Raw genomic sequence first — 24,697 nt, 5'->3', positions numbered from 1 at the left:
TTTTCGTCAACATTTATGACGTCAGTATTTTCATCATATGCACCAAAACAATGATGGTCTAAATTGTTCCACATGATCCACGTAAAATGAAACCGCAGTATCCACACTTTGTAGCCTGCAAACATATACAAGTGTTTAATTATCTTTATTTCACATAAAATGAGGTTATGACTTCATTCAGTAGGTATATATTAATAGTAATTTTTTTAAATTTGATTTAAACGTTATGTCAATTCATTATTAATTTACAAATACTATAATATACTTAATACTCAATACTCAAATACTTACTGGACCGTTCATTATAAACGTTTTACACTTTTTTATATACTTTGATGTATTGTTTAGCACTTCTTGGCACACACACACAAAACACGCATGATTTCCGCTGTTCCGTTCAAATGGGTTTAATTGGAATAGAAAAAAGCGACGGAAACGCGGAATCTTGTTACTTTTTTTCCGCGTTTCCGCGCTCCATGTAATGGCAGCCTTACTGTGTTGAAGCTCGAGTCCGCTTGAGGTTGTGCGCAAGTCTGTGCGAAGCCATGGTACCTCTGTTTGCCTTACAAAAAAATGTATAAAAAATTCCCAAATTTTCTGCGCAACTTCAAACCGGTCTTAAAATTTTTCTAATATTCCCCAGAGTATTACCTATAAATTTCAAAAAAAATAGAAAATGGGGTTTTTGAGATATTCAAATTTTTTTGTGTTTTTTACTCTATTTGTTTAACAATATTATTATAAAAATTTTGAGTAATTTTTTTAAAAAATATGATTAAAATAGCGTATTTTATGATCAATAAATTTTTTTCTTAGACGTTGTCTAATAGGCGAGAAAATTCATTGAAAATCTTGCAGTCCTCATTTTGCGCAGACTCTATTTCGGAAACGCTACATCTCTATATACATAAAACAAAGTCGGGTTAGTTACAGCACTTATAACTCAAGAACGGCTGGATAGATTTTAATGATCTATGATTTGTTGGATTCGTCTCCGCCCCAAATAGCAGAATAACTAAAAAAAAAAAAAAAAAAAAAAAAAAACCGGGGCCGGGACGAAGCCCGGCGGGGCATGCTAGTTTATTATAAAAACGCTCTTATATGGGTATAGTACTCTTAAAGACCTGCTAAAAAACGAGCCGCCATCAAAAATAAAAAGGTCGAAGTTTGACCCCTCGCGAATTGGCGTGGAATGTCCCATATATAAGTATCAAAGATTATTAACATCTTGACGATCAATCGGACCAAAACCAATGGTCGAATTATCACGATGATTATTTGTCAATTGTAGAAATGAACGTCTAATGTTTATTATATGGCGTTGGCGAATTACAAATGTACTTTCGGTAAAATTAAAACTTCGTAAATATGTATATCAGCCCACTGAGTTGTTTGCAGCGAAAAACTGATAATATCTTAATGACTGTTTAGATCTTTTAGAGGGTGACCTGGAGGATGACGTAGCCGTGCAACAAGCGTGGACTGAACTGACGGAAATCACAAGAGAGCAAGAGAGATATGCCGAAATGCGCGCTGCTGCGGAAAAAGAACTCGAGGCCTGTCGAAAGTGTAGCGCTATGCTCGAGGATGTGAGGCTTTGCAATCATCATTTTAATTATATATAATGCAGTTATTATCATAATCACATATAATAATATAAAACTAAATTTAAAAGGCAAAAAAGAGCAAGGGTCTGAATAAGCGATTTTTATCGTAATAATATCAATATGTAGCGAAACTACGATAACATTTTATGAAAATAAATTTTAATCAAGCACATTCAGAGAAAGCTTATAACTCAAGAACACCATGACATTTTCTCTAGCAACTACCTTCACGCATCAACTCTGATGAGGAGCGCGAGTTATTGGCGTTGATGCTGCGAGTTCACGAGCTCGAAGCAGACAAGATGATGTTGCAGAGCGAAAGACTGGTCAAGCAGCACGAACTCAGACGTCGTGAATTATTGCTGCTCCGTTATGATCGACAGCGACAAATTTCTGACGAGATTATCACCAGGCAACGACGGATCATGGAAGGTCAGTGGTATAATCGGGTTTCCGATTCTTAATTGTTCCTATTTTTGAGTGGCTTGCATATGGTCCATATATATCTATCTTATATCTTATATTGCACAATAATATTGAATGTTTAAGGTTTCTGGATACTCGTCGCGGCCATGTCGGAATGTGACGTCAAAAGCGAGAAATGACACGTTGAAAATTTTTGCAGGATATTTTCAAATAAAAACATATTTGCTTAAAATAACACTACAGATCATTTCAGCACATTTCAAAAATACTCCGCGTTGCATCCCTTTTCCTTGACAGTTATTAAATATCTCAACATATCCGTAAAAGGAATGTAATACGATGCAGGCTTATGCGCAGGCGTATGACTTATAGGTTTCGTATTACATTCATTTTATGGCTGTTTATTAACTGTCAAGGGAAAGGGGTACCCTGGCGAAAATGAGCAGTTTTATGTACGTTTCTTTGACTTTGGCGTTTACGTGAGCGTTGCGGGAGTTCGTTGAGAGTTTGGAAACGGTCAGTAAAGATTTCATAGAGCAAAAATTCGCACACTGCAGCGTTTAAAAGGCGTTTGTACATAGCGTTTTTGAGAGTTTACACAGCGTTTACATGACGTATGACGTTTGCTGAGAGTTCTTTAAAACATTTATAGATCATCTGTTAAGCAATTAATAGACGTTTACGAATACGGTCCACTTGACGCTACAAATGCTTTGAAGCATTTTTCTTCTCCTTTCTTTCAATGAAAAAAAAGGAGAAGAAGAACGTTTCAAAGCATTTGTAGCGTCAAGTAGACTGCAGTCTACTTTTATCATTGGAAACTGCATGCAGCCTTTTAGTTAGAAGAATAATTTTTATTAATAGTAATGGAGGTTTCGAAAACAAATCTACTTTTCGCCTCACAGGGGGTCTGCTTATATACGCGGCTGGATGTATTTTAAATGCGAGAAAGATGCGCCGCCTAGCGGCGTTGTTGGAAGAGCGTTTGCTGAATGGAGGAAAAACGCTGTGTTACAGAGTCAGGAAAAGCGTTTCTTAGGCGTTTCCAAGCCGTTTGCGTAAACGCCCTATAATTCGCCGCATTGAAAAAGTGTTTGCTGAACGGAGGGAAAACCACTTTTGTCTTACAGCGTTGCATGGGAAAAGCATTTGCTAAACGTTTGACAAGTTTGACAACAAACTCTCTGCACAAAAGTGAATCAGCGTTTACTGAACGTGCTCTGAAAGGCGTCTCCTCAACATTGCAGAACTTTCACGAAACGTTATATATAGCGTTTTAAACCTTTAAAATCCAACGGCGTTGTGTAAGCGTTCTTACAAAGTTTGAAAGCGTATAAACTCTTAAAAAACCCTCATCGAACGGTTGTCAACGCTTTATAAAGCTTCTTATTTTTGCCAGAGTAGACCTAACCTAAACTCAGAGTATATTTTTGAAGTGTGCTGAAGTGATCTGAAGTGTTATTTTATGCAAATACCTTTTTATTTGGAAATGCCATGCAGGAATTCTCAACGTGTCAATTCTCAACATTTCTCGCTTTTGAGTCACATCTCACGAGATGTCGGGAAAGAGCCCAGGAGCCTTAGGGCCATTCTACAACACGTCGCAAACGATGGCAACTCAGGCAACTGCTAGTTGAAAAGTGTTATTTCCATATTGCGCTTGTCAATTGCGGTTGTCAAAAGAGAGTTGGCGAACTTTTAATTTTTTTTTGGCGACAGTAACTGGCAATCAGCAATCAGAAATAACACTTTTCAACTGGCAGTTGCCATCGTTTGCGACATATTATAGAACCGGCTTTAATGCATAGGGAGACCGGGGCACACTCAACACGATTTTTTCAAAAGCAATTTTCAACAACTAATTAAAATTTTCAAGCAAATACAATGGTACATTTTACGTCTTGCGTTTTACGTTTCGTCGGTAGGGTACTGTCGTGAGTGTCTAACATAGAGACAGTATGGATTGCTCGTATAGAATAACGTACTTTTATTACAATATCAGGAGATACAGAGCTCGTAACCGCCAGACAGAATACATCCACGAACCGGCGACTTAAAAACTAACTGAGAACGGACTCTCGCGCTATACTCGTTCTTGATTGGCCGATCGCGCGCATGTGCTCATACATAACAGTACACATTTAAAGAGTGTTCCTTAAGATACAAAATTGCTTCAGAAAGTTTTGCTGTGTACGTCGCTTTGTTTTGTCTCCAGGAAAGGAAAAATGAGGCGAAGACAAATTTTTAAATTGAAAAATGCCGGGGTAAACTCGACACTTTGTCTGATCGACAATTTGATTTGGAACTTATTTTTTTATTGTCTGAAAATGAAAATACACACACACACACACACACGCACGCACGCACGCACGCACGCACGCACGCACGCACGCACGCACGCACGCACGCACGCACGCACGCGCGCACGCACGCACGCACGCACGCACGCACGCACGCACGCACGCACGCACGCACGCACGCACGCACGCACGCACGCACGCACGCACGCACGCACGCACACACATTGTTTATCGTATATTTAGAAACTATAAAAATTCGGAATAAAGTAAAAGAATAATTGGAAAATAATATAAAAAATTGTTGAACATTCAATTATTTTCTTCTAAACTTATGTCTGAAAAACAATTAACGCAGGTAAACTCGCGATCGGACGTGCGCATACATTTGTTATGAGCCATATGGCTGCATCGTTTATTTTTTCTGCAGCTGTTTGATCTTCATTTTTTCCCTTTTTCATGGCAAGTACGGCTTCTTTCATCATTTTTTTTTCTATTGCTGGTCTTTTTGTACGTACGTACCATTTTACTGCAAGCTAAAAACAAATAACTTATTTACAACGCTTTATCAAAATAATTAGTGTCGACTTTGCCCGGACGCCCTTTTTCTTGTAAAAGCTACATGAAGTTGTATACCTTGTAGATACCTTGAATTGTATAATTTGTAGATACCTTGAATTTTCTTAACCTTTAGAGGCCGGGGGTGGTTGAAATATCGACCACCCAAAAAACACAACCTATTTGATGTTTTCAGGCAAAATTTGGTATGTTAAATAAGGGAAAAATAGTAAAAAAAAAAATTTTCCGGCTTCTAAAGGTTAAATATCTATATAAGTGTAAGACTTTAGACGGCGATTCCTCCTGATTTTGATGAAATTTTATAGGTACGTAGTACTTACTAAATGTAGTCGGAGCCACTAGTTGCAGAAATGCCTATACTCCGTTCAGATGTAACATCCACAAATTGGATGAAAACTTGTCCGTTTCGGGCAGGTCTCCGCTCATAGATACCCCCCTCCACACCGAACGTGCCGTATTTACGTATATGGTACCTACATATTGTTTGTAGCGCGCCACACTCTCTCCATTTTGCCTGAGCGCTAAATATAATAACGGTGGATGTTCTTTCGTTGGATAAAGTATATAGTGTCTAAGAATTTTAATTATTCAGCCTAATTAACGCCTAACGGTCTAAATAACTTTTCAAGATTGCGATATAAAAAAATAATTAAAATTCAAAAATATTTTGCTGAAATGTTTCATTTTATTAGTGTATTAAAAAACTGTAAGGGAGATCGGCGCTGTTGACCCCAGGGGTACCTATGTTGCTTACGTTGCTTTTTTAGTGTTTATCTTGAGAAGAACAATGAATAAAATTGCGATATTCCTTTTAAAATATAGATACTTTTTCCTGAGTTTCATTAAAATCTAAATAATATTACAGTTAAGAAATAGAAATAACTGATTTAGTAAATAATAGCAAAGTAAATTTTTAAGTTTCTCGAAATTTTGTACTAATATATTGTGATTATGTTTTATTTATAAAACTTTTTTTGTTAATAATTTTTTAATAAACAACGAGCGATGATATAAAAAAATGTAATGAGAAATTAAGATTTCTTGATTTCTTGTTTCTTTTTTTATAATATTTTGCCAACACTATACATATAGTTTCCTAATAATAAACTAATAAAATAAAACACTTTAGCAAAATATTTTTTAATTCTAATTATTATTTTATATCAAAAGCTTGAAAAACGTTAATTAGGCCAAATAATTAAAATTTGAATTTCTAGAAAAACTAGGCATTTTAGTAACTCCTCACTATAATAACTCCGATTATATTTATTAAATACTACGTACCTGTAAAGTTTTATCAAAATCGGAGGGTAATAGTCTTCCAAAGTTAAGCCTATATGTATAAGTAAGTACGAGACATTATAAGTATATCAATTATAATGTCGTGTAACTTTAGAGCCTATTTTTTTGCATGATTACATATATGTATAAATAAAAGTTAAACACTTTCGCTCAATTTACGGGATTTAAACAACAGACGGTCGTTTGGCGCTTCCGCCTGATCTGCAAAATCTATATGCCATGTATCAACAAGAGATCCAAGCCACTACGTATGTCGGAAGCAGTCTCAGCGATCTCGCCGTGTCTCCAATCGTGTTGTCTTTCAGTCGCGACAAGTTACCGCCTATATCCAGCAGGATCAGCATTTACGATAACTTTAGCAGTGATTTGAGAATAGTCAGTAGGTAAGTAAAATTGCGCGTGCATCGTTAAACAATTTTTCTGTTTAGAATTAAATTATATTGGACACTATTTTCTGATCGATGAAAGATATCGATCGTTTATTCATTGTAGCAAATAAACTAAACTATGTTTTGATTTATGCGGATAAATGTACGTATGTACGCGCTAAGATACTTTGTTCTTATCGCGACGAAGTACGTACATTTATCCGCATAAATCGATACATACAACACGACAACATGAGATCAATAATATACAATAATGATGAAAACGATCACTCTCGCCTTCGCATCACCGTTGCATCGCGTGCAAGGGTGAAAATTTTTATGCGATTTCCAAGAACACATTACGCGTCCTTCCTTGCCAAGGCGTGTAAACAGTGGCTCGTCTATGTTTATCACTCATCGCGATTGTTATGCGCCTTATCGATTTTCCTCATAGTTGACCATTTTTCATATTTCTTCGTTCGTGTGCGATCTATTAACAAAATTATACTAAATTGCATTCTCGTCTCGCTCCGGGAAAATAATGTATGTATATATGTATGTATATATATATATGTATGTATACATATTAAAGAGAAAGATTATTTGGAGAAACAGTTCCACGGATTCCGATTGGGATTCGCCGTTACCACCGATTCAAGAGCCACAAGAAGTGGAGCACGTGATGGGACCAGTGGTGCAACCGTTAATTTCACCAGCCGTTTTATTTCCGCCGATATCAGCAGCAAACTCACGAAATCAGTGAGAACATTTCGTTTATATAATAATAATCGATACACAAAATGTTATATATTGTATATTATATATTGTATTCGAACACATATGCGAATGGTTCCAATAATTTTGGCGACAAGTTTTACAATTGGACAGTTGTTTTTAATTATGTTTTCGTACACACAGAAAAATATCATTCTACAACCAAGAAAAGCAATTATTTATTTTATTTTACTTGTTCTAAGTAGTAGTTTTCTTCAACAAAGAATATTTTCTTAATAATAGTTTTAAGATATACTCGTCACAAATCTTAGAAAAGCTCATTATTTTGTGCTAAAAAAAAGAACACATTCTTTTTCAAGAATATTATGAAACTTTATCGAAGAAAAACCACATAGAATATTAATTTGAATATTTGACGATATATATATATATATATATATATATATATATATATATTAATATATATATATTAACACAAAAATATTTATTAAATAGAAGAAATTTAGTATGTTTTTTTCAATTCTATGTGCACACATGCACACATACACAACAGAATCAGAATAAATAAAATATAGTTTAATAAAGAGAAAGTTATTTTTACGTAAATCCATGTTTTCAATTCAAATAAATTATTTTTTCTAGAAACAAAGTCTCAGAACAAGTAATTACTTTTATTTTCATAGATTAATTTATCATAATTCTTCAGTTAAAAATATGAAATACTTTAAATTAATGAATTATTGCTTTTGAAAACTAAATATTGCAGCATTAAGAATATAGTCAGAGGTGTGGTCTAGTAGTAAAGTGTCAGATTTGTAGCCACGAAGAATCATAGGAATTTCAACATTCTAAACTGTATTCCTCCGCATAAAGACCTGCTCGCATCCTAAGAAACTTCATGTTCCATTTAGGAATTAAAGGAATCAGTCATCATCATCATCATCATTATCATCATCATTATCATCATCATTATCATCATCATTATCAGAAATATAACCTCTTTTTGGAAATAAGCGATTATTCTAGAGAAATAAAACGTATACTTGATTCAAATAGCAGATAAACTTTTCTCAAGAAAATGTGATATCTTTATTAAAGTATATGATTCTCTTTCGTAGACTCTATATATAGTAAGCAAACCAAATTTTCCCAGTAAGCAAAATTATAGCAACTAGTCTGTCGGCAGATTATTAGTAACTGATTCGATCAGACATGTCAGCAGACTGACATCAACTGCGTCCGCATTCAGCTTATGTTCTGCCAGCAGAATATGCTAACATAATCAGATTAGCAGTAGAAATCGCGCAGAGCCTAAACAGTTCTAACACGATCTGTTCAATTTCGGCCACCAATCTGCTGTTTGATTATGTTAGCAGATCTGTTGTACTTCCCACACAACACGCATGTCATAATGACGTTGTAAGAGACGTCTTAAAAGAGACGTCTCTATGATTTGTTAGAAATACGTCTGTATGACGTCATAAAAAAAACGTCTTTTAGACTTTGTTAAAAATACGTCTGTATGACGTCATTAAAAAAACGTCTTTCAGACTTTGTTAGAAATACGTCTGTATGACGTCTTAGAAAGACGTGTTTGAGAGTTTAACAAAATGTTAAATGTTAAATAAACAATGTCCATAATGTTTAAAGTTCTCAAATAATTGTAAAATATTTTGCAAGATTAGTTCATACTTTTTATTAGGAACTTGCGCTCTGTCTGCATCTCGATAATTGCGCGCACAACGGCTACTTCAGAGGCTACTTTGGCCACGATTGGATGGCGCATAAGGCGTGTTATTTGATTGGCTTAGAATGAGGTCACGTGACTAGCGCCTGCATGCGCCGGCACGCGCTGGGCTTTTGCGCCTTTTGCAAACGTATCGCAACGTGGAGGTCGTGGAGACGATGGTCTCACAATACGATATTTATTTCGACCCTTCGCCGCGCAATCCTTTGGGCTTAACGAACCCACGGACCCGAGTTTAATAGTGGAATAACACTCTTCAATAACAGAGTGATATGTGTTGTACGATCTTTCGGAATTCTGCTATGGCGTAACGGTGAAAACGCGCGATGATGAGCAGAATCGTGAGGCCCGCGGGCCATTGTAGGGGTGGCCCCATCTACTCCATCCTTTTGGCTGGATACTTTTATTTCGAACACCCTGTATATATATAACTTTACGTATAGCTACCGTCAATTAAACAATTGAATAATCAACGAAACATTTGTTGAACGTTGCTATGATTACTCCTCTAACAAAACCTCGGAAGTTAACGTTTTATCCTAGTGCATTTGCTTCTTGCGAAGGTTAATGCTGCCGCTGAAGATTAATACAACTTCAAAAACAGTTCTTCCGTAAAAAGAATTTTATTAGTAAACTTTCGAGCAGAGATTATGAGAATTGAGTGTCTTTTGACAACGGTATATAGAATCTCGTAAGAATTTATTGTCCTCTCTGATTCTGACCGGGTAACATCACTGATTCTAACAAGGTAAAGTATATAAACTTTTGCTTACTTTTGAAAGTCAACGACACAGTGGAATGTATTGCTTACTCCTGGAACAAATTCTTGGATGTCTAATGTTTTACTTTTATTTTAGTGCGTTTGCCTTTTGCATAGGTCTGTTGATCGCTACAAGAACAGTTCTTCCGTAAAAAAGAAAATTAATCAACTCTACAACAAAGAATTGGAGAATTGAGTATCTTTTTTTTGTAATATCACTGATTCTGACAAGGTAAAGTATATAAACCTTTTATTTTTACACAGTTTCCACTTAGCGCTTCACTCGTTGCGTCATGTGTCGTTAACCAATCTAAACATCCCGTCACAAATAATGTAATAAAATACGATGTTGCTTCCTTATAGAGAAAGCTTTATTTTCGTGAAAAAAATTTTTTTTGGTTATCTTTGGCAAAGAATGTTCTAAAACGTCAAAAAATCACTTTTGTACAAAATGTTTGTATGTGTGTTTATGTGTGTGTGCGTGCGTGCGTGCGTGCGTGCGTGCGTGCGTGCGTGCGTGCGTGCGTGCGTGCGTGCGTGCGTGCGTGCGTGCGTGCGTGCGTGCGTGCGTGCGTGCGTGCGTGCGTGCGTGCGTGCGTGCGTGCGTGCGTGCGTGCGTGCGTGCGTGCGTGCGTGCGTGCGTGCGTGCGTGCGTGCGTGCGTGCGTGCGTGCGTGCGTGCGTGCGTGCGTGCGTGCGTGCGTGCGTGCGTGCGTGCGTGCGTGCGTGCGTGCGTGCGTGCGTGCGTGCGTGCGTGCGTGCGTGCGTGCGTGCGTGCGTGCGTGCGTGCGTGCGTGCGTGCGTGCGTGCGTGCGTGCGTGCGTGCGTGCGTGCGTGCGTGCGTGCGTGCGTGCGTGCGTGCGTGCGTGCGTGCGTGCGTGCGTGCGTGCGTGCGTGCGTGCGTGCGTGCGTGCGTGCGTGCGTGCGTGCGTGCGTGCGTGCGTGCGTGCGTGCGTGCGTGCGTGCGTGCGTGCGTGCGTGCGTGCGTGCGTGCGTGCGTGCGTGCGTGCGTGCGTGCGTGCGTGCGTGCGTGCGTGCGTGCGTGCGTGCGTGCGTGCGTGCGTGCGTGCGTGCGTGCGTGCGTGCGTGCGTGCGTGCGTGCGTGCGTGCGTGTGTGTGTGTGTGTGTGTAATGCTTTTGTTGTTCGTTTATGCTTTAACTTACGTAATTTTTGAGATGCCGTAATGTTGAAATCTATTTTTTTTATTGATAACGTATTATATAAGAAAGTTTGGGATTAAATTTGGCGATGATTAATAAAGCAGAACATTTTAAATTTTGTCAAAGATATGAAAAAAATTTTTTTTTACGAAAACAAAGCTTTCTTTATGAAGAAGCAAAAAAGTGTGTAAATTAGAAACTTGCACATTGCTTTCTCATCATTATAGATCGCTACCTCTTATTTTATTTCGCTCATAAAGTTAATACTAATAATTATGCAACAAATAAAATACAAGCTTCCTCATAAGAGGAGCTTTGTGATCGAAATAAGATAGAAGGTAGCGATCTGTAATGATGAGGAAGCAATGTGCAAGTTTGTTTGATTGGTCGTGACGAATGACGCGTGACGCGCTCAGTAGAAACTCAACCTAACTGATACGTAAGAAAGATAAAATATATTCTTCATACGGTTTGTAATAGATATATGTTTAAAAGTATACGAATTTTCTATTGCTGAATTACCTACACCAGTTTAAGAATTGTAGATACACTAAAACATGATAATCTTGTATTTACAATTGTTGTACTTTAATATACGAAGATCCTTCAAGTATAGATGATAATTTGATTATTACGAAAAAAAACCATAAATAACAGGCTTCAGTTATCTCGTTTTTCAAGGTAGTTCCTCTCTTTGTAATGCAAGTACGTTATCAGACCAGTAACTTCCATATTCAATATTTTTTTGCATATTTTCGCTACTGTCTTTCGTATCATTTTTTCTACTTCTGTACTCTTCTCTATCTTCTTTTAAATTTGTTTTTTTCGTAATCCCCTTCTTCATTAAATATGTATATTTAATCACATTATAAAAGTTGCTGTAAAATGTTTTGCGATTTTATAGTTTCTTCCTTTGTTCATGTTTAAATCATTTGTGAAAATAAATTTAAATATCTTTTATATTTATATTAATGCAGTTTTAGTTGAGCGTACGTAAATTAAAAAAAAATATTTACTATTTTTTACCCCAAAATATACTTTTTAATCAAAAATTTTTAATCAAAATTTTAAAACACATAAACAACTACAATAACAATAATAATAATAATAATATATAATACCGTACGTAATGTGTCATGTATTTTTTAATAGGGTTTCCGTGGATAGGGAAAAACGCAATACAGAAATCCCAAAATTTAAGAAAAGGAAATCTAATAGTATGGATATTTAACGATATTAATATTTTGATTGCAGAGATTACGGTTTCCAAAAAATCGTTAATGAAAAATTATACACATCACCGCCATCCTCGAAAAATTTGAAAATTTTTGAAACACATTCCACCGGTACATCCGCGCAACGCGTGAGAAAAATAATATATATCTTTATCATACTTTATACTATAATATAAAATCCGACTGTTTGTCTGTCTGTCCGTGAACTACTCATTCGTTAATGGATTGTATCTCAAAGAATTGTATATGATGTAGGGGTAAAATTTTCCGGGAATTGCCATGATGTGGTTAATTTTTTGTTACCGATGTTTTGGGAAACCGGTTCAGAAAAAAATTAAATTTTTCATTAATGTATTGATTTTTTTAAAACTGGTGTTAAAAATTATCTAATTCTTCTGTCCGCGAAATATGTATTTACATTTTTTTTATTGATAATTTGTATTGGTAATTTTTCGTTAATGTATTGATTTTCTTGAAACTGGTGCTAAAAATTTAATTTTTCATTAATGTATTGATTTTCTTAAAACTGGTGCCAAAAACATACTTATAATATAAAACCCGACTGTTTGTCTGTCTGTCCGCGAACTACTCATTCGTTAATGGACCGAATTTTAAAGCGAATTATATATAAAATAGGATTAAAAAGAACTAAAGAATGTGTAATAGAATAAAAAAAATTGCTAATAAGGTGATTGCTCCAATTTCCGCAAACTTTGAGATATCAAGCTAAATTTTTTTTATAGATAATTTTTTGTTACCGATTTTTTAGAAACCGGTTTGGAAATTATTCAAATCTCGAGAAATAATAAGTATTAATCGACCGATTTTCTTGAAACCAGTGCCAAAATTTTTTTAATTTTTGAAGAATAAGTTTAATTTTTCATTAATGGATCGATTTTCTTGAAACCGGTGCCAAAATATTTTAATTTTTTGTTGATGAAACCTGTACCAAAAGATTACTAATTTTATGGGGATCGCTACTATGAAGTTGAAAATTGGGTTTTATGGGGTTCTATTGGTGCTCCTAATTAATGGGTGAGTTCGGGGAGAAGGGAATAGATTTTGAGCCCGCGCAAAGCGCGGGCAAAAAATCTAGTATACATATATGTATACGTGATTTTGTAGTCATTTTTTATCCCAAATTACAGTTAATGCAATTAATACCTTGTTCGAAAACAATTATTAGGATGTGAAGCGATGTCAACACTTAAATAATGCTATGCAAGAAAACGATAGTGTCCCATTATTGGAATTAGGTTCCGATACTGAATTTGTTCTATCAGATGCAAATGTTTTGCATCACAAAAATACTAAAGAAAATAATGAGCCACAAAGTCCGTCGGTATTATCATATCGAAAGAAAAGACGGAAACAATGTGTATGTCGACCTACATTTTATCCAGTCGAGGAGAATAAGGTAAATGCAACAGCTGTTACTGAAAATAAGTCACCTGAAAAAAAATTGTTAAAAAAAGATAAGATTAATGTGTGAATATCACTTAACAGTTGTGGTAACGTCAGTTGCTTAAATATCTAATAAAAAAATTATTTATAGATGGTCAAAAAAAAAGCTTAACATGCAATGTACAAATGACAGAGCAAAATTAAACGGCTCGGATTGCTGGCAATGCAGAGAAGTGAGTTTTATTTTTAATGCAATATTAACAGTATAATTTATATGAGATATAAATATATATATATATATATATATATATATATATAAATATATAAATAAATAAATATAAATGTTTTTCTTATAAAAAAGTAATTCATGATATTTGATTTTAGGTATTATGAAATGTTGTCATTGTCAGAAGAAGATTTAAAAAAACGGAAGAATCAAGTCTCGCGACATCGATACAAATATAAGCAACCGAATACACATGAAGGTATAATATTTTATTTTATTATTACTTTTTTATATTTTTTATAATAAATATAATCTTTTTAAAGGTTTTTAGGATCCGGAGTTTCCTGAGACATCAGGCACTTGTTGACAAAATAAAAAGTGAAATGTTTCGTTATTCTGATTTTTAAGGATTTTATCGCGACTCGTAATACAAAAATATTATCATAATATGACGCGTATAATCCTTTGGTTAACGTATTAAGTAACCAAAAGTGATAACTCGTAGCTCATCCCTTATTATTGTTTTTTTTTAAATATATATTTATAATAATATAGTATCAAGATTATGTGCAGCAGATGTAGAAGCATTATCAAATGACATATTGTCATTACAGAAATTCATATCAATTGAATTTGCTCGTCGCCCACGAACCATTACCGAGTTAGATCGTTGGAAAGCGACTGAATTTTGTATGTTTCTTTTATATTTTGGACCCATAATTTTAATGAAATATTTACCAGTGGATTATGTGAAACATTTCTGTACTCTGCACACTGCTATACGTATTTGGTATGAACCCGAAGATTGCCTGCGTAATAACAAATATGCTGAAGATTTATTGCTGCATTTTGTAGAAACATTCAAAATACTGGTGAAGACCATATCGTATACAATGTTCATAACCTATTACATCTATGTGAAGATGTTAAAAGATATGGTTCGCTCGATACATTCAGTGCATTCCAAATCAGACAAACCATTATCTCAACTACATAACAGGATTACTGAGTTCACAAAAATATCAGGCAATAATCCTGATGATAATGATCCGGATACATTTGAGCTATTGCTTGTAAAGTCTGCAGATGGAAAAAATTTACCTTTGGGATGTGTACGTTCACACAGAGAAATATGGTTTGCTAAATATAAATTGACAAGAAAACCAGCGGATAATTGCTGTTACGTTAAAGACGGATCCGTGTTTTGTATCGATTATATTGGTTTCAAAAATGATATTGCTGTTTTTCTGGGAAGAAAATATATGGATCTTAGACCTATCCCGATTTATCCTTGCAATTCGCAAGATATGAAAATTCATAAAGCAAGTAAGCTCAAAGACATAGAAATGATACCTATTACAGAAATTGAAGGAAAAACCTTCAGAATAATATTGAATGATGTACACTACATAATGCCTCTTTTACATTTAGAAATATAGTTGAATGTATATAACACGGTTGTACAAATATTTATCCATCTCTAAACACTTATTATGCTAGGCGACAAATAGGATTGATACTATCTTAGTAAATGATATAAAGGTACACATTTTAAAATATGGATTATAAAAATAGATATTGAAATAAACAGCATAAAATATAAGCTTTTCATAATTTTTGTATTGTTTCAGATGTATTACGTCATATTTTATAATAATTGGTGCTCCGTAGTACCTAACAGTTGGGTGGATCCCATAAATAAGAGTTTTGCATGGCCACCAAAGGGTGTACTAATATGAGATCAGCAATTATTAAAAAAATTATTCCCCATGATAACTGGACGATTTTAGAGTACCGAAAGATTATTGGACTATACGGTAATAATAATATAATTGTTTTGACAATACAATGCATTTTTTTATATATATATTAGGTTGTTCCAAAAGTTTGTATGTACTTCAATAAATTTTTGCATTGATTTTGTGCAAGACAATGACAAAAATTTTTGGGTGCACCTAATACTTACAATTCAAACATTAATTTATTTTTACATACTTATGAAATAGCGAGAAAACTTGAAAAGGAAGCTGAAACAATCTCTAAATCTGATGAAGCAGCCTTCAACAACATAGTACATGCAACTCAAGAAAACCAAAAAAGAACTATTAAAAAACCACTATTTCATGACAAAAAAGAGGATGATAGCAATGATGATAATAGCAGTAAGTCATTTATATGCACATAGTATCTCAAATCTTTTGACTTTGATTGATGTTATTTTTAATGTTGTATTTATTACACATTCTATCTTAGAATTTTTATTAATATTTGAGCTCATAAAACTGACAATTAACGTTGATGTCATGTCATAAAATTGAAAGAATTAGGATGATCTGTACATATATACATTTAAATGTACGCCATGTCTATACATATATATATTTTTTACAGATCATATTCAAAAAAGAAAAAAGAAACATATGGCAACTCCTCCATGTACATACATACCTGCAAATTCCACATGCAAATTCGTTGATACCGAACAAAGCATGGATGGTATGTATAATTGTTTGATTTTTTTATAATGCAATTCTAATTATTCTGCATATAAAAGTATTAAAGTAGTTATAAAAAAATTAATAGTTTACAAGATATTATATATTTTATTCTGATACACTTTGATATAAAATATAAACTATATCTTGTAAACTTTATTTTTTGGTAACTGATGTACTTTAACACTTTTATGAACAGAATAATAAGAATCAATAAGTGTAAAGAAAAGACATTGTTGCTTTTCAAAAATGACATGTAATTGTATATTTTTTTATGCAAAGCAACAATGTGTTTTCTTTACATCAATTGATTCTGATTTTATTATTCCGTACATAAAAGTGTTAAGGTACAGTTACCAAAAAATGAATAGTTTATGAAATATATTTTATATTTTATGTCAAGATGTACCAGAATAAAATATGAAATATCTCGCAAACTATTGATATTTTTATAACTTTACCTTAATACTTTTATATGTAGAATAATTAGAAGAATCATAGCATAACATGGAAAAAATTATATATTTATGAAAATGACGGTGACTTTTATGTGACCTTGAAAAATCAATTTTTTTGAACATTAGTTTTATTAGTATTTGTCCCACTTAATCCTATAACTTTTGTCTAAAACGTTTTTCCATATCTTGCATATTTTTCAAGGTAATTGCTTGGACAAACACCTTGTATACAGAGCATTTAAATTGAGACTCCTAAATATGTAAAATATGAAGCAAAGTAGAAAGAAATATTTTAGTCAAAAGTTGTATAGTGTAAAAAGATGCTTTTAATGGCAGTATTAATTTGACCATACATAAGTGGCGTTGCTAAAGCTAAGTTTAGGTCAACTTTACTTTTTTTAAATAAAAACCTATATTTTTTATTGTATCATCTTTTTGTAGCAATAAATTTGAACAACTTTTGTCTGAAACATTTTTTATCTGCCTAATACTTTTTGAGATATTCAAGGAAAACTTGGTAACTTTTTCAATAATAAACTTACAATATCTCGATAATTTTTGTCGGACGAAAAAGTGGTAAAGGACTTTTTGACTTTATTTTATCTGAAGAATATGCTGTTGCAATAGTACCCCAACTTTTGTCTAAAATCTTTCTATTTTGCTTTATTTTTTAGATATTTAGGTGTCTCAATTTAAATGTCCCACCCTATATACATCAAACTAGAGTGATAATGATAGCACATGAATAACTGCAATTATTAATTTTATAAAATATAGACACTGATTTTTAACAATAAAATATAATATAAATATTATCCTACAGGCTACAATAAAAAAGTAACTCAGCGTGTTGTAAAGCCAACTTCTCCTTCCGTTGAAAGGTCCACAAATATCACAAATGTATCCAATAGTGGTACAATAAATGATATGTATAATTTTCTATATTGTATTGTTACGCTCGTCGAGTAAGCTCGCCCCCGTAACACTATCGCGCACTCCACACTCGCACACGTATTTTGCGAAACTCGCAAAAGGAAAAAGAACTCAAAAGAACTTAAGAAATGCGTTTATTCCAAGCTCGTAAAACAGAACGCGTGCGGATTCCAAAAATCCGCCAGACAGAAAATAAATAAATCCATCAACAAACTCCCGTTGTCAAAGAGCGCGCTTCACAGCTTTCCGCGACTTCTTTACTCAGTGTCCAGCACGGGCGTAACATTGTCCCCCTCTTCTTAAGTTGTCGTCCCGACAACTAGAGGAAAGTTACAAGCAGTTTCTTTCTCTTAGATTTCCGGGAACTTGAAACGCTTCCTGCTCTACCTCGAGCTAAGCTGCGAGTTAACGAGCTTTGTTTCTTCCCTCAATCCAAAAACGCTTCTTTCCACGTGTGAACCTCTTCAACGTCGGCTTTCCTTCTGCTACCAGCGCTGTCCTTTTGAGAGTCTTTGGACTGGAGGGGGAAGCTTTCGTGGACCCTGCGTCTCGCAAGACTCCTCAGTCCCCGCCTTGGCATTTGCCCTAAGTCCCACGGAAAAACCACGATCAAAAACCGTGGGCAAGGCGGTGTTCTATTCAGCTAATATCTTCGCCTGATGTTGTTCGGCACCATCTTCCCGGAGAAGTAGCTAAAAGTAACAACAAAAGAAAAATATCTTTTTCTTAAAAACCTAAAAACTAATTAAATGAATTGAAATTTTTTGGGTTCCGCGCTCCGGATAAAAATCGTGATTCGAAAGGAATTACCTCTCATAAAAAGTAGCTAATCTATCTAAATGAACGACTTTGTTCTTATGCCGTTTAGACCTACGAATGCAATAAACTACATCATTTATTCTTTTAACGACTTTAAAAGGACCTTCCCAATTACTTTGTAACTTAAGAGTTATTCCTATTTTTCTTTGAGGATTAAATAACCAGACTTTTTGCCCAGGCTCATAGCATAATTGTCTATCCTTCCGATCATAAAGCGCCTTGGCTTTTTGAGACTTAATTTTCATACGTTGACATACAATGTTATGAATGAGATCCATTTTTCCTTTCAAGTGACGGAAATATTCTCTTTCCGAAGGAATAATCTCAGAACCAGAAGGATGTCCGCGAAGTAGATCCAAGGGTAATCTTACTCCCGACCTAAATGCAATTCAGAAGGAGTGAAACCAGTAGTTTCATGTTTAGAAGACCTATACGCCAACAACCCTAATGGAATCCAACGATCCCAATCTCGTTGATTTTCAGCAACGAACTTTGCCAGATATTTAACAACGTCTGATGTTGACGTTCCACCTGACCATTGGATTGAGGATGAAATGGAGTAGTTCTTGTTTTTTTAATTTCCAATAACTGAGTTAGTTCCAAGAATAATCGAGATTCGAAATTTCTTCCTTGGTCAGTATGTAATTCCGAAGGAATGCCGTATCTAGAAACCACTTGACTCAAGAAAACTTCCGCAATCGTTTTAGCCCTAATATTTCCAAGCGGAAAAGCTTCCACCCATTTCGTGAAACAATAAATTTGCATAGAAGACTTTCCTTTATCAGATGGCCCTCTCTTTGAAACGCAAACTTTACAAGTCCTACACCAATGTTCGACATCCTACTTACAGAAAGCCCAATAAAAATGTTTCCGGATCTTCTCTAAGGTCTTATTGACACCAAAATGGCCACCTGTGGAAGAATCATGAGCTTCTTCTAAGATTCGCGAAATCATTCCTCGAGGAACTATAGTTTGAAAAACAACGGAACATAAATTTAGAGACTCCCATTTCCTACACAAAATCCCGTCTTTAATCACCAGGGAATCCCATTGGAGCCAATAGTCCTTAGAAGTCGAATCTCTCTGAGCTATTTCTTGACGAAGAGGTCGCCTATTCTCCTCTTTTCCACGATAAATTCCTACAATTGAAGGGTCCTCCAATTGCATTCTTTTCCAGTCCGCAGATTCAATTTCTTTGAAGATTAATCTTCTAAAATGTCCCCTTACAATACTTTCTTCCCCTAACTCCACTTTATCACAATATCTGCAGTTTCCTTCTGCACATGGACGCCTGGACAACGCGTCAGCATTTGCGTGCACTTTTCCTGCTCGGTGCTTGACCACGAAGTTAAATTGTTGTAGGCGTTCCATCCAACGTGCTAACTGCCCTTCTAGATTCTTAAAAGACATCAACCAGCGTAACGAAATATGATCCGTTCTAACCGAGAATTTACGTCCATATAAATAGTGATGGAAGGTCTTCGAAGCCTCCACCAAAGCTAACAGCTCCCGACGAGTTACGCAATAGTTCCTTTCAGACTTGCTCAAAACCCGACTATAATAAGCTAAGACCCTCTCCCTACCATCCTGAATCTGAGAAAGTACCGCGCCCAAGCCGTGACTTGAAGCGTCAGTATCAAGAATAAATTCTCTTTTTTCTATTGGGAAAGCTAAAATAGGAGGAGAAATTAAGTTTTGTTTAAGCTTCTCAAAAGCTTCCTGACAACGCCCATCCCACACAAATTTTCTAAGATTCTCAGTTAAAAAAAATAATGGCTTAGCAATAAGAGAAAATCCCTTCACAAATTTTCTATAATAAAAACAGAGTCCCAAGAAGCTTTGCACTTGCTTCTTATTTTGAGGAATAGGCTACTCTTGAACGGTCTTAATTTTCTCCGAATCAGTGGAGATTCCTCTTTCTGAAACGACATGGCCTAAGTATTTCACTTCTCTCCCGAAGAAAGTACATTTTTTTGGATTGAGTTTTAAATTTGCACCCCGTAAACGAAGAAATACTTCTCTTAAATTTGCCAGCATTCCCTCAAAAGTTTTACTATAGATAATGACATCATCCAAATAAATCATACAGATCTTATTCAATATCTCACGAAGAACCTGCTCCATCAATCGCTCAAAAGTAGCAGGAGCATTACATAATCCAAATGGCATTACAGTAAACTGCCATAAGCAATTTCCTATAGAGAAGGCCGGCCGTTTTCTCCCTATCCTGAGGACGAAGCTTCACCTGCCAATAGCCGCATTTTAAATCTAAGGTGGTGAACCAGGAATTTCCGAATAAACGATCAAAAAGATCATCTATCCTGGGAATAGGATAAGAATCTTTTTCTGTAATGGCATTGAGCTTCCTGAAATCGATACAGAATCTAATCGTTCCATCTTTTTTTTTAACTAAAACAGCTGGAGAAACCCAGGCGCTATGAGATTCTTCGATGACACCACGTTGTTTCATTTCGTTTAAAATCTTTTCCACCTCTTTTCAAATATGCAGTGGAATTCGCCTAGGAGCCTGTTTAATCGGAGAAGAATTTTTCACCCTAACAGCATGCTCAACGACGGAGCAATTTCCTGCAACCACATCTTCCGAAAAGACATCTTGAAACTCGATTACCAATTCAGCAAACTGCTCCTTTTGAGAAGCGTTGAGAGTTTCGGAATTTTTCTCAAAAAATTTCTTAAGGAAAAAAGGAATCCCCCTATCAAAACTACAAATTCGGGAACAGAAAAAGTTTTCTTGACTCTCTGACACCGTTTCCTCAAAAACCGAAGAGAAAACGCTTCCTACCCTTATTTTTGAAAGAAAGTCCGCTCCTAGAATACACTCGTTTTTTATGGCCGCTATGATTACCGGAAAATCCAAAGAAAATTTTCCTATTTCGATTCCAACCACCACTCTATGTTTTACAGGAACCGTTTCTCCCGTTGGATAAGTCAAGAAATATCTCTCTACAGGAGTGGGTGATTTCAAAGAACCTAACAAATCTTCCTTAAGTACCGACACATCGGAGCCCGTATCTATTCTAAAGACGCAAGTCCGGCCATTAACTCGGCCGCGAAAACAAAAATCACTTAACCCGCTACTTATCCTACTTAATTTCGCAGGGCCTTTGCACCCCTGAGCCGAACATGCCCTGCTGAGCTCGGCTATTCCGAGTTTCCCTTCTCTTCGGTAGTTAGAGAAGAGCACTCCGACCGTAAGTGCCCTTTGGCACCGCACTGCCAGCACGTACTCCTTTTCCTCACGCCCGAATCTCGTCCTGAAACCCGAATTCTTCTTATTTGCAGAACTCTTTTCATCTTTCTCATTCCCCGCCGATTTAATTTCGTTCCCAGCTTTGCCTTTTCCGAGACCTCTACTTTCAAATTTCCGCGAAAAACTATTCGCTTGGATGACTTTTATTGCCATGGCCCTCTCTATGGCGGCTCTCAAGGAAGTTAATCCCTCTAACTGAAGAGTTTGTTTTACGAAACCGTCAGAAAGCGCCGCAACGAACTGGGCGCACGCAATCTTATCCCGCACCTCGGCCGAGCATTCCAAATAGGCTAAACGCGCTAAACGTTCTAAATCCGCTCCCAAAACGGGCAGATCTTCTCCGGGTTTTTGTCTCCGATTAGTACTGGGTGTAAAACGTTTGAGACATATGCGCTTCGCCAAAACGCAACTCTAACCTAGCCTCTAATTCAGAATAGCGAAGGCTCTCGAATTCGGTTACCCCATCCAATACGGCACGCGCTTTCCCTCTTAAGCTCGAGGCTAAAAGCCACGGTTTTCGAAGATTCCACCCAGCCATTCGCTTGCGCAATTAAATTGAACTGTGCTAAATATTCGCGCAGAGGAACAATCCCGTCGAACGTGTCGGGCTTTAATTTATAACCGAGCGCCGTCTCAGGGTGCAGTTCCATGAAGCGTATTGCGCGTATCGCGGATTGCGCGTATCGAGAATCTGACCAATCACAGACGTTCCGCTATTTTCGATACGCAGGAGTTTCATTCCTATGGTCCCATGGCGCGGAATTTGCGTAAGCGGATCAATCATGAAACGCTTTTCATTATTTCCTTCATCTAAACAATCTTATGATTGGCAAACCGCCGATCCGCTTATGCTAATTCCGCTTCATGGGACCATAGGAACGAAACTGACTTCTGCACAGTCACTTCTCTACAATTGACAGAATCGCTTGTAAAGAAAATTGCATAAGCATCAATTAATTAAAATTAATTAATTATATTTGTAAAATTTGTGCAAACTAAATACATACCGTGAGATCATAGAAAGAAAGAGAGCAGGCGAAAAAATATTCATAATGTGTAAGTAAATTTTATTAAATGTTAATTTGTTTAACATAATTAAATTAAAAAATTTGCAATTGGTTTTACAGGTGTAGAATGAAATAAAAAACAATATTGCTTTCGCTTTTGTTATTAACAAAACGTCTAAAACACTGCAATTATAATATTTTCATTAGGCAGGAAATATATCGTAAAATTATTAAAATGTATGCGCTTTATTCTATACTAAAAAAAAAATGAGAAAAAAACTATTAATAAAGGAAAACGAAAATATTGGGTCAGTCCAATATTTACTATTGAACGACGGTTAGCACAAAGAGCAAGCAATAATTTTGTTGATGAACTAGAGCAACAAGATCGTGAAAAATTTGTTAATTATTTCCGAATAAAACCGGCACTTTTTGAGAAATTATTACAATTGATCAGACCTTCGGTTACTAAACAATCTGTGGTTCGAGAAGCTATTCCACCTGAAACAAGATTGCATATAACTATCAGGTACTTGGCAACAGGAGATAGTACGCGATCATTATCGTATGCCTTTCGTATTGGACATAATACTGTCTCTAAAATAGTGTCAGAGACTTGCGAAGTCATTTGGAATAATTTGAAAGATACCGTTTTTATAAAAAATGATGAAAGCAGCTGGCAAAATGTTGCCGATGATTTTGAACGGCTTTGGAATTATCCCAACTGCATAGGAGCCATCGATGGAAAACATGTAACCTTCCAGGTGACGTATGAATAACTCATGTAATTAAAATTAAAATTAAAACTAATTATAACTAATTAAAACTTACACTGCAAACTTATATATTTTACATTAATATTGCACATAAATGTTTTTCGATAAACTTCCGAAAACGGCCCCCCTCCGATTTCGATGAAACTTTGTGAAAAGCTTCGTTTTGGGTCAAAATGAAAACCCTTAAAAGGAATTTTAGCGACTCCTATGATAAAGTCATTTTTTTTAGATAAAATGATAAAAAATATAGGAAAATCTTCATAATTCTACAGGATGTTATAAATTGAATATATACTGTTTGTATTTAAATAATCAAGGTCAGAAGCTAGTATGTATATATATAAACAAGCTTGTAAAGCGCGCCACGAACCCATGTGACATCTCGGTTCGCGTGGAAAGTGTATGCGTGAACTATTTCGGGACTACCGCACCTCCCCCGAAAGCACGGAGGGGGGGTGTGCGTGAACCTCGGTTTGCGTGGAAAGTGTAATATATTACAAAGCATATTATTTATGTATTCTGCTGTAAGTATATAATAAAAACATTAAATCATTAAATACAAACAGTATATATTCAATTTATAACATCCTGTAGAATTACGAAAATTTTTCTATATTTTTTATCATTTTTTCTAAAAAAATGGCTTTATCATAGGAGTCGCCAAAATTCCTTTTAAGGGCTTTCATTTTAACCCAAAACGAAGCTTTTCACAAAGTTTCATCGAAATCGGAGGGGGGCCGTTTTCGGAAGTCTACCCATGTTTTTTATTGCAGGCTCCACCGAACTCCGGTTCGACATATTATAACTACAAAAGAAATCACAGTATCAATCTCTTAGCAATTAGCGATGCCAAATATCGTTTTATTATTGTCGATATCGGAGGCGAAGGCTGACAGAGTGATGGAGGAATTTTTCATAACATTGTGCCCTATCCCGTGGTGGCAATGCTCGTAGTCGACTTCCTATTTGGAGGAGAAAACCGTCAACAGCATCAGGCGTCTTTTTTGACTCTTCAATGTTTGATAAGATTACTCTTTTTATTTCAATATCTGAGCTATCATCGTGTTCTTTTATTTCTGAAATGTAAAAACA

The 24,697-nt window shown here is 35.5% G+C and overlaps 1 protein-coding gene across 6 annotated transcripts in view; it reads left to right on the top strand.

Annotated features, from left to right (window-relative positions):
- Positions 1-23,494, top strand: part of LOC143894354 (kinesin-like protein KIF19) — an 84,346-nt gene extending 60,852 nt beyond the window's left edge. The window contains exons 5-11 of one of the 6 annotated variants that reach the window (XR_013256085.1): positions 1,432-1,589; positions 1,826-2,039; positions 6,387-6,594; positions 15,478-15,663; positions 15,853-16,008; positions 16,238-16,342; positions 23,359-23,494. Coding sequence is in view for 3 of the 6 variants with exons in the window: in XM_077400549.1 (XP_077256675.1) it covers positions 1,432-1,589; positions 1,826-2,039; positions 6,387-6,594; positions 7,195-7,342 (728 nt within the window). In the remaining 3 variants the exon portion in view is untranslated. The other 5 variants (XR_013256086.1, XR_013256087.1, XM_077400549.1 and 2 more) reach the window with 5 other exon arrangements.
- The last annotated feature ends 1,203 nt before the right edge of the window (positions 23,495-24,697 follow it).

The sequence above is a fragment of the Temnothorax americanus genome, unplaced genomic scaffold, assembly GCF_048541705.1.
Source record: "Temnothorax americanus isolate GAGA-0224 unplaced genomic scaffold, ASM4854170v1 Scaffold138, whole genome shotgun sequence".
Classification (NCBI taxonomy): Eukaryota; Metazoa; Arthropoda; class Insecta; order Hymenoptera; family Formicidae; genus Temnothorax; species Temnothorax americanus.
This window is presented reverse-complemented; position numbering and strand designations above follow the sequence as displayed.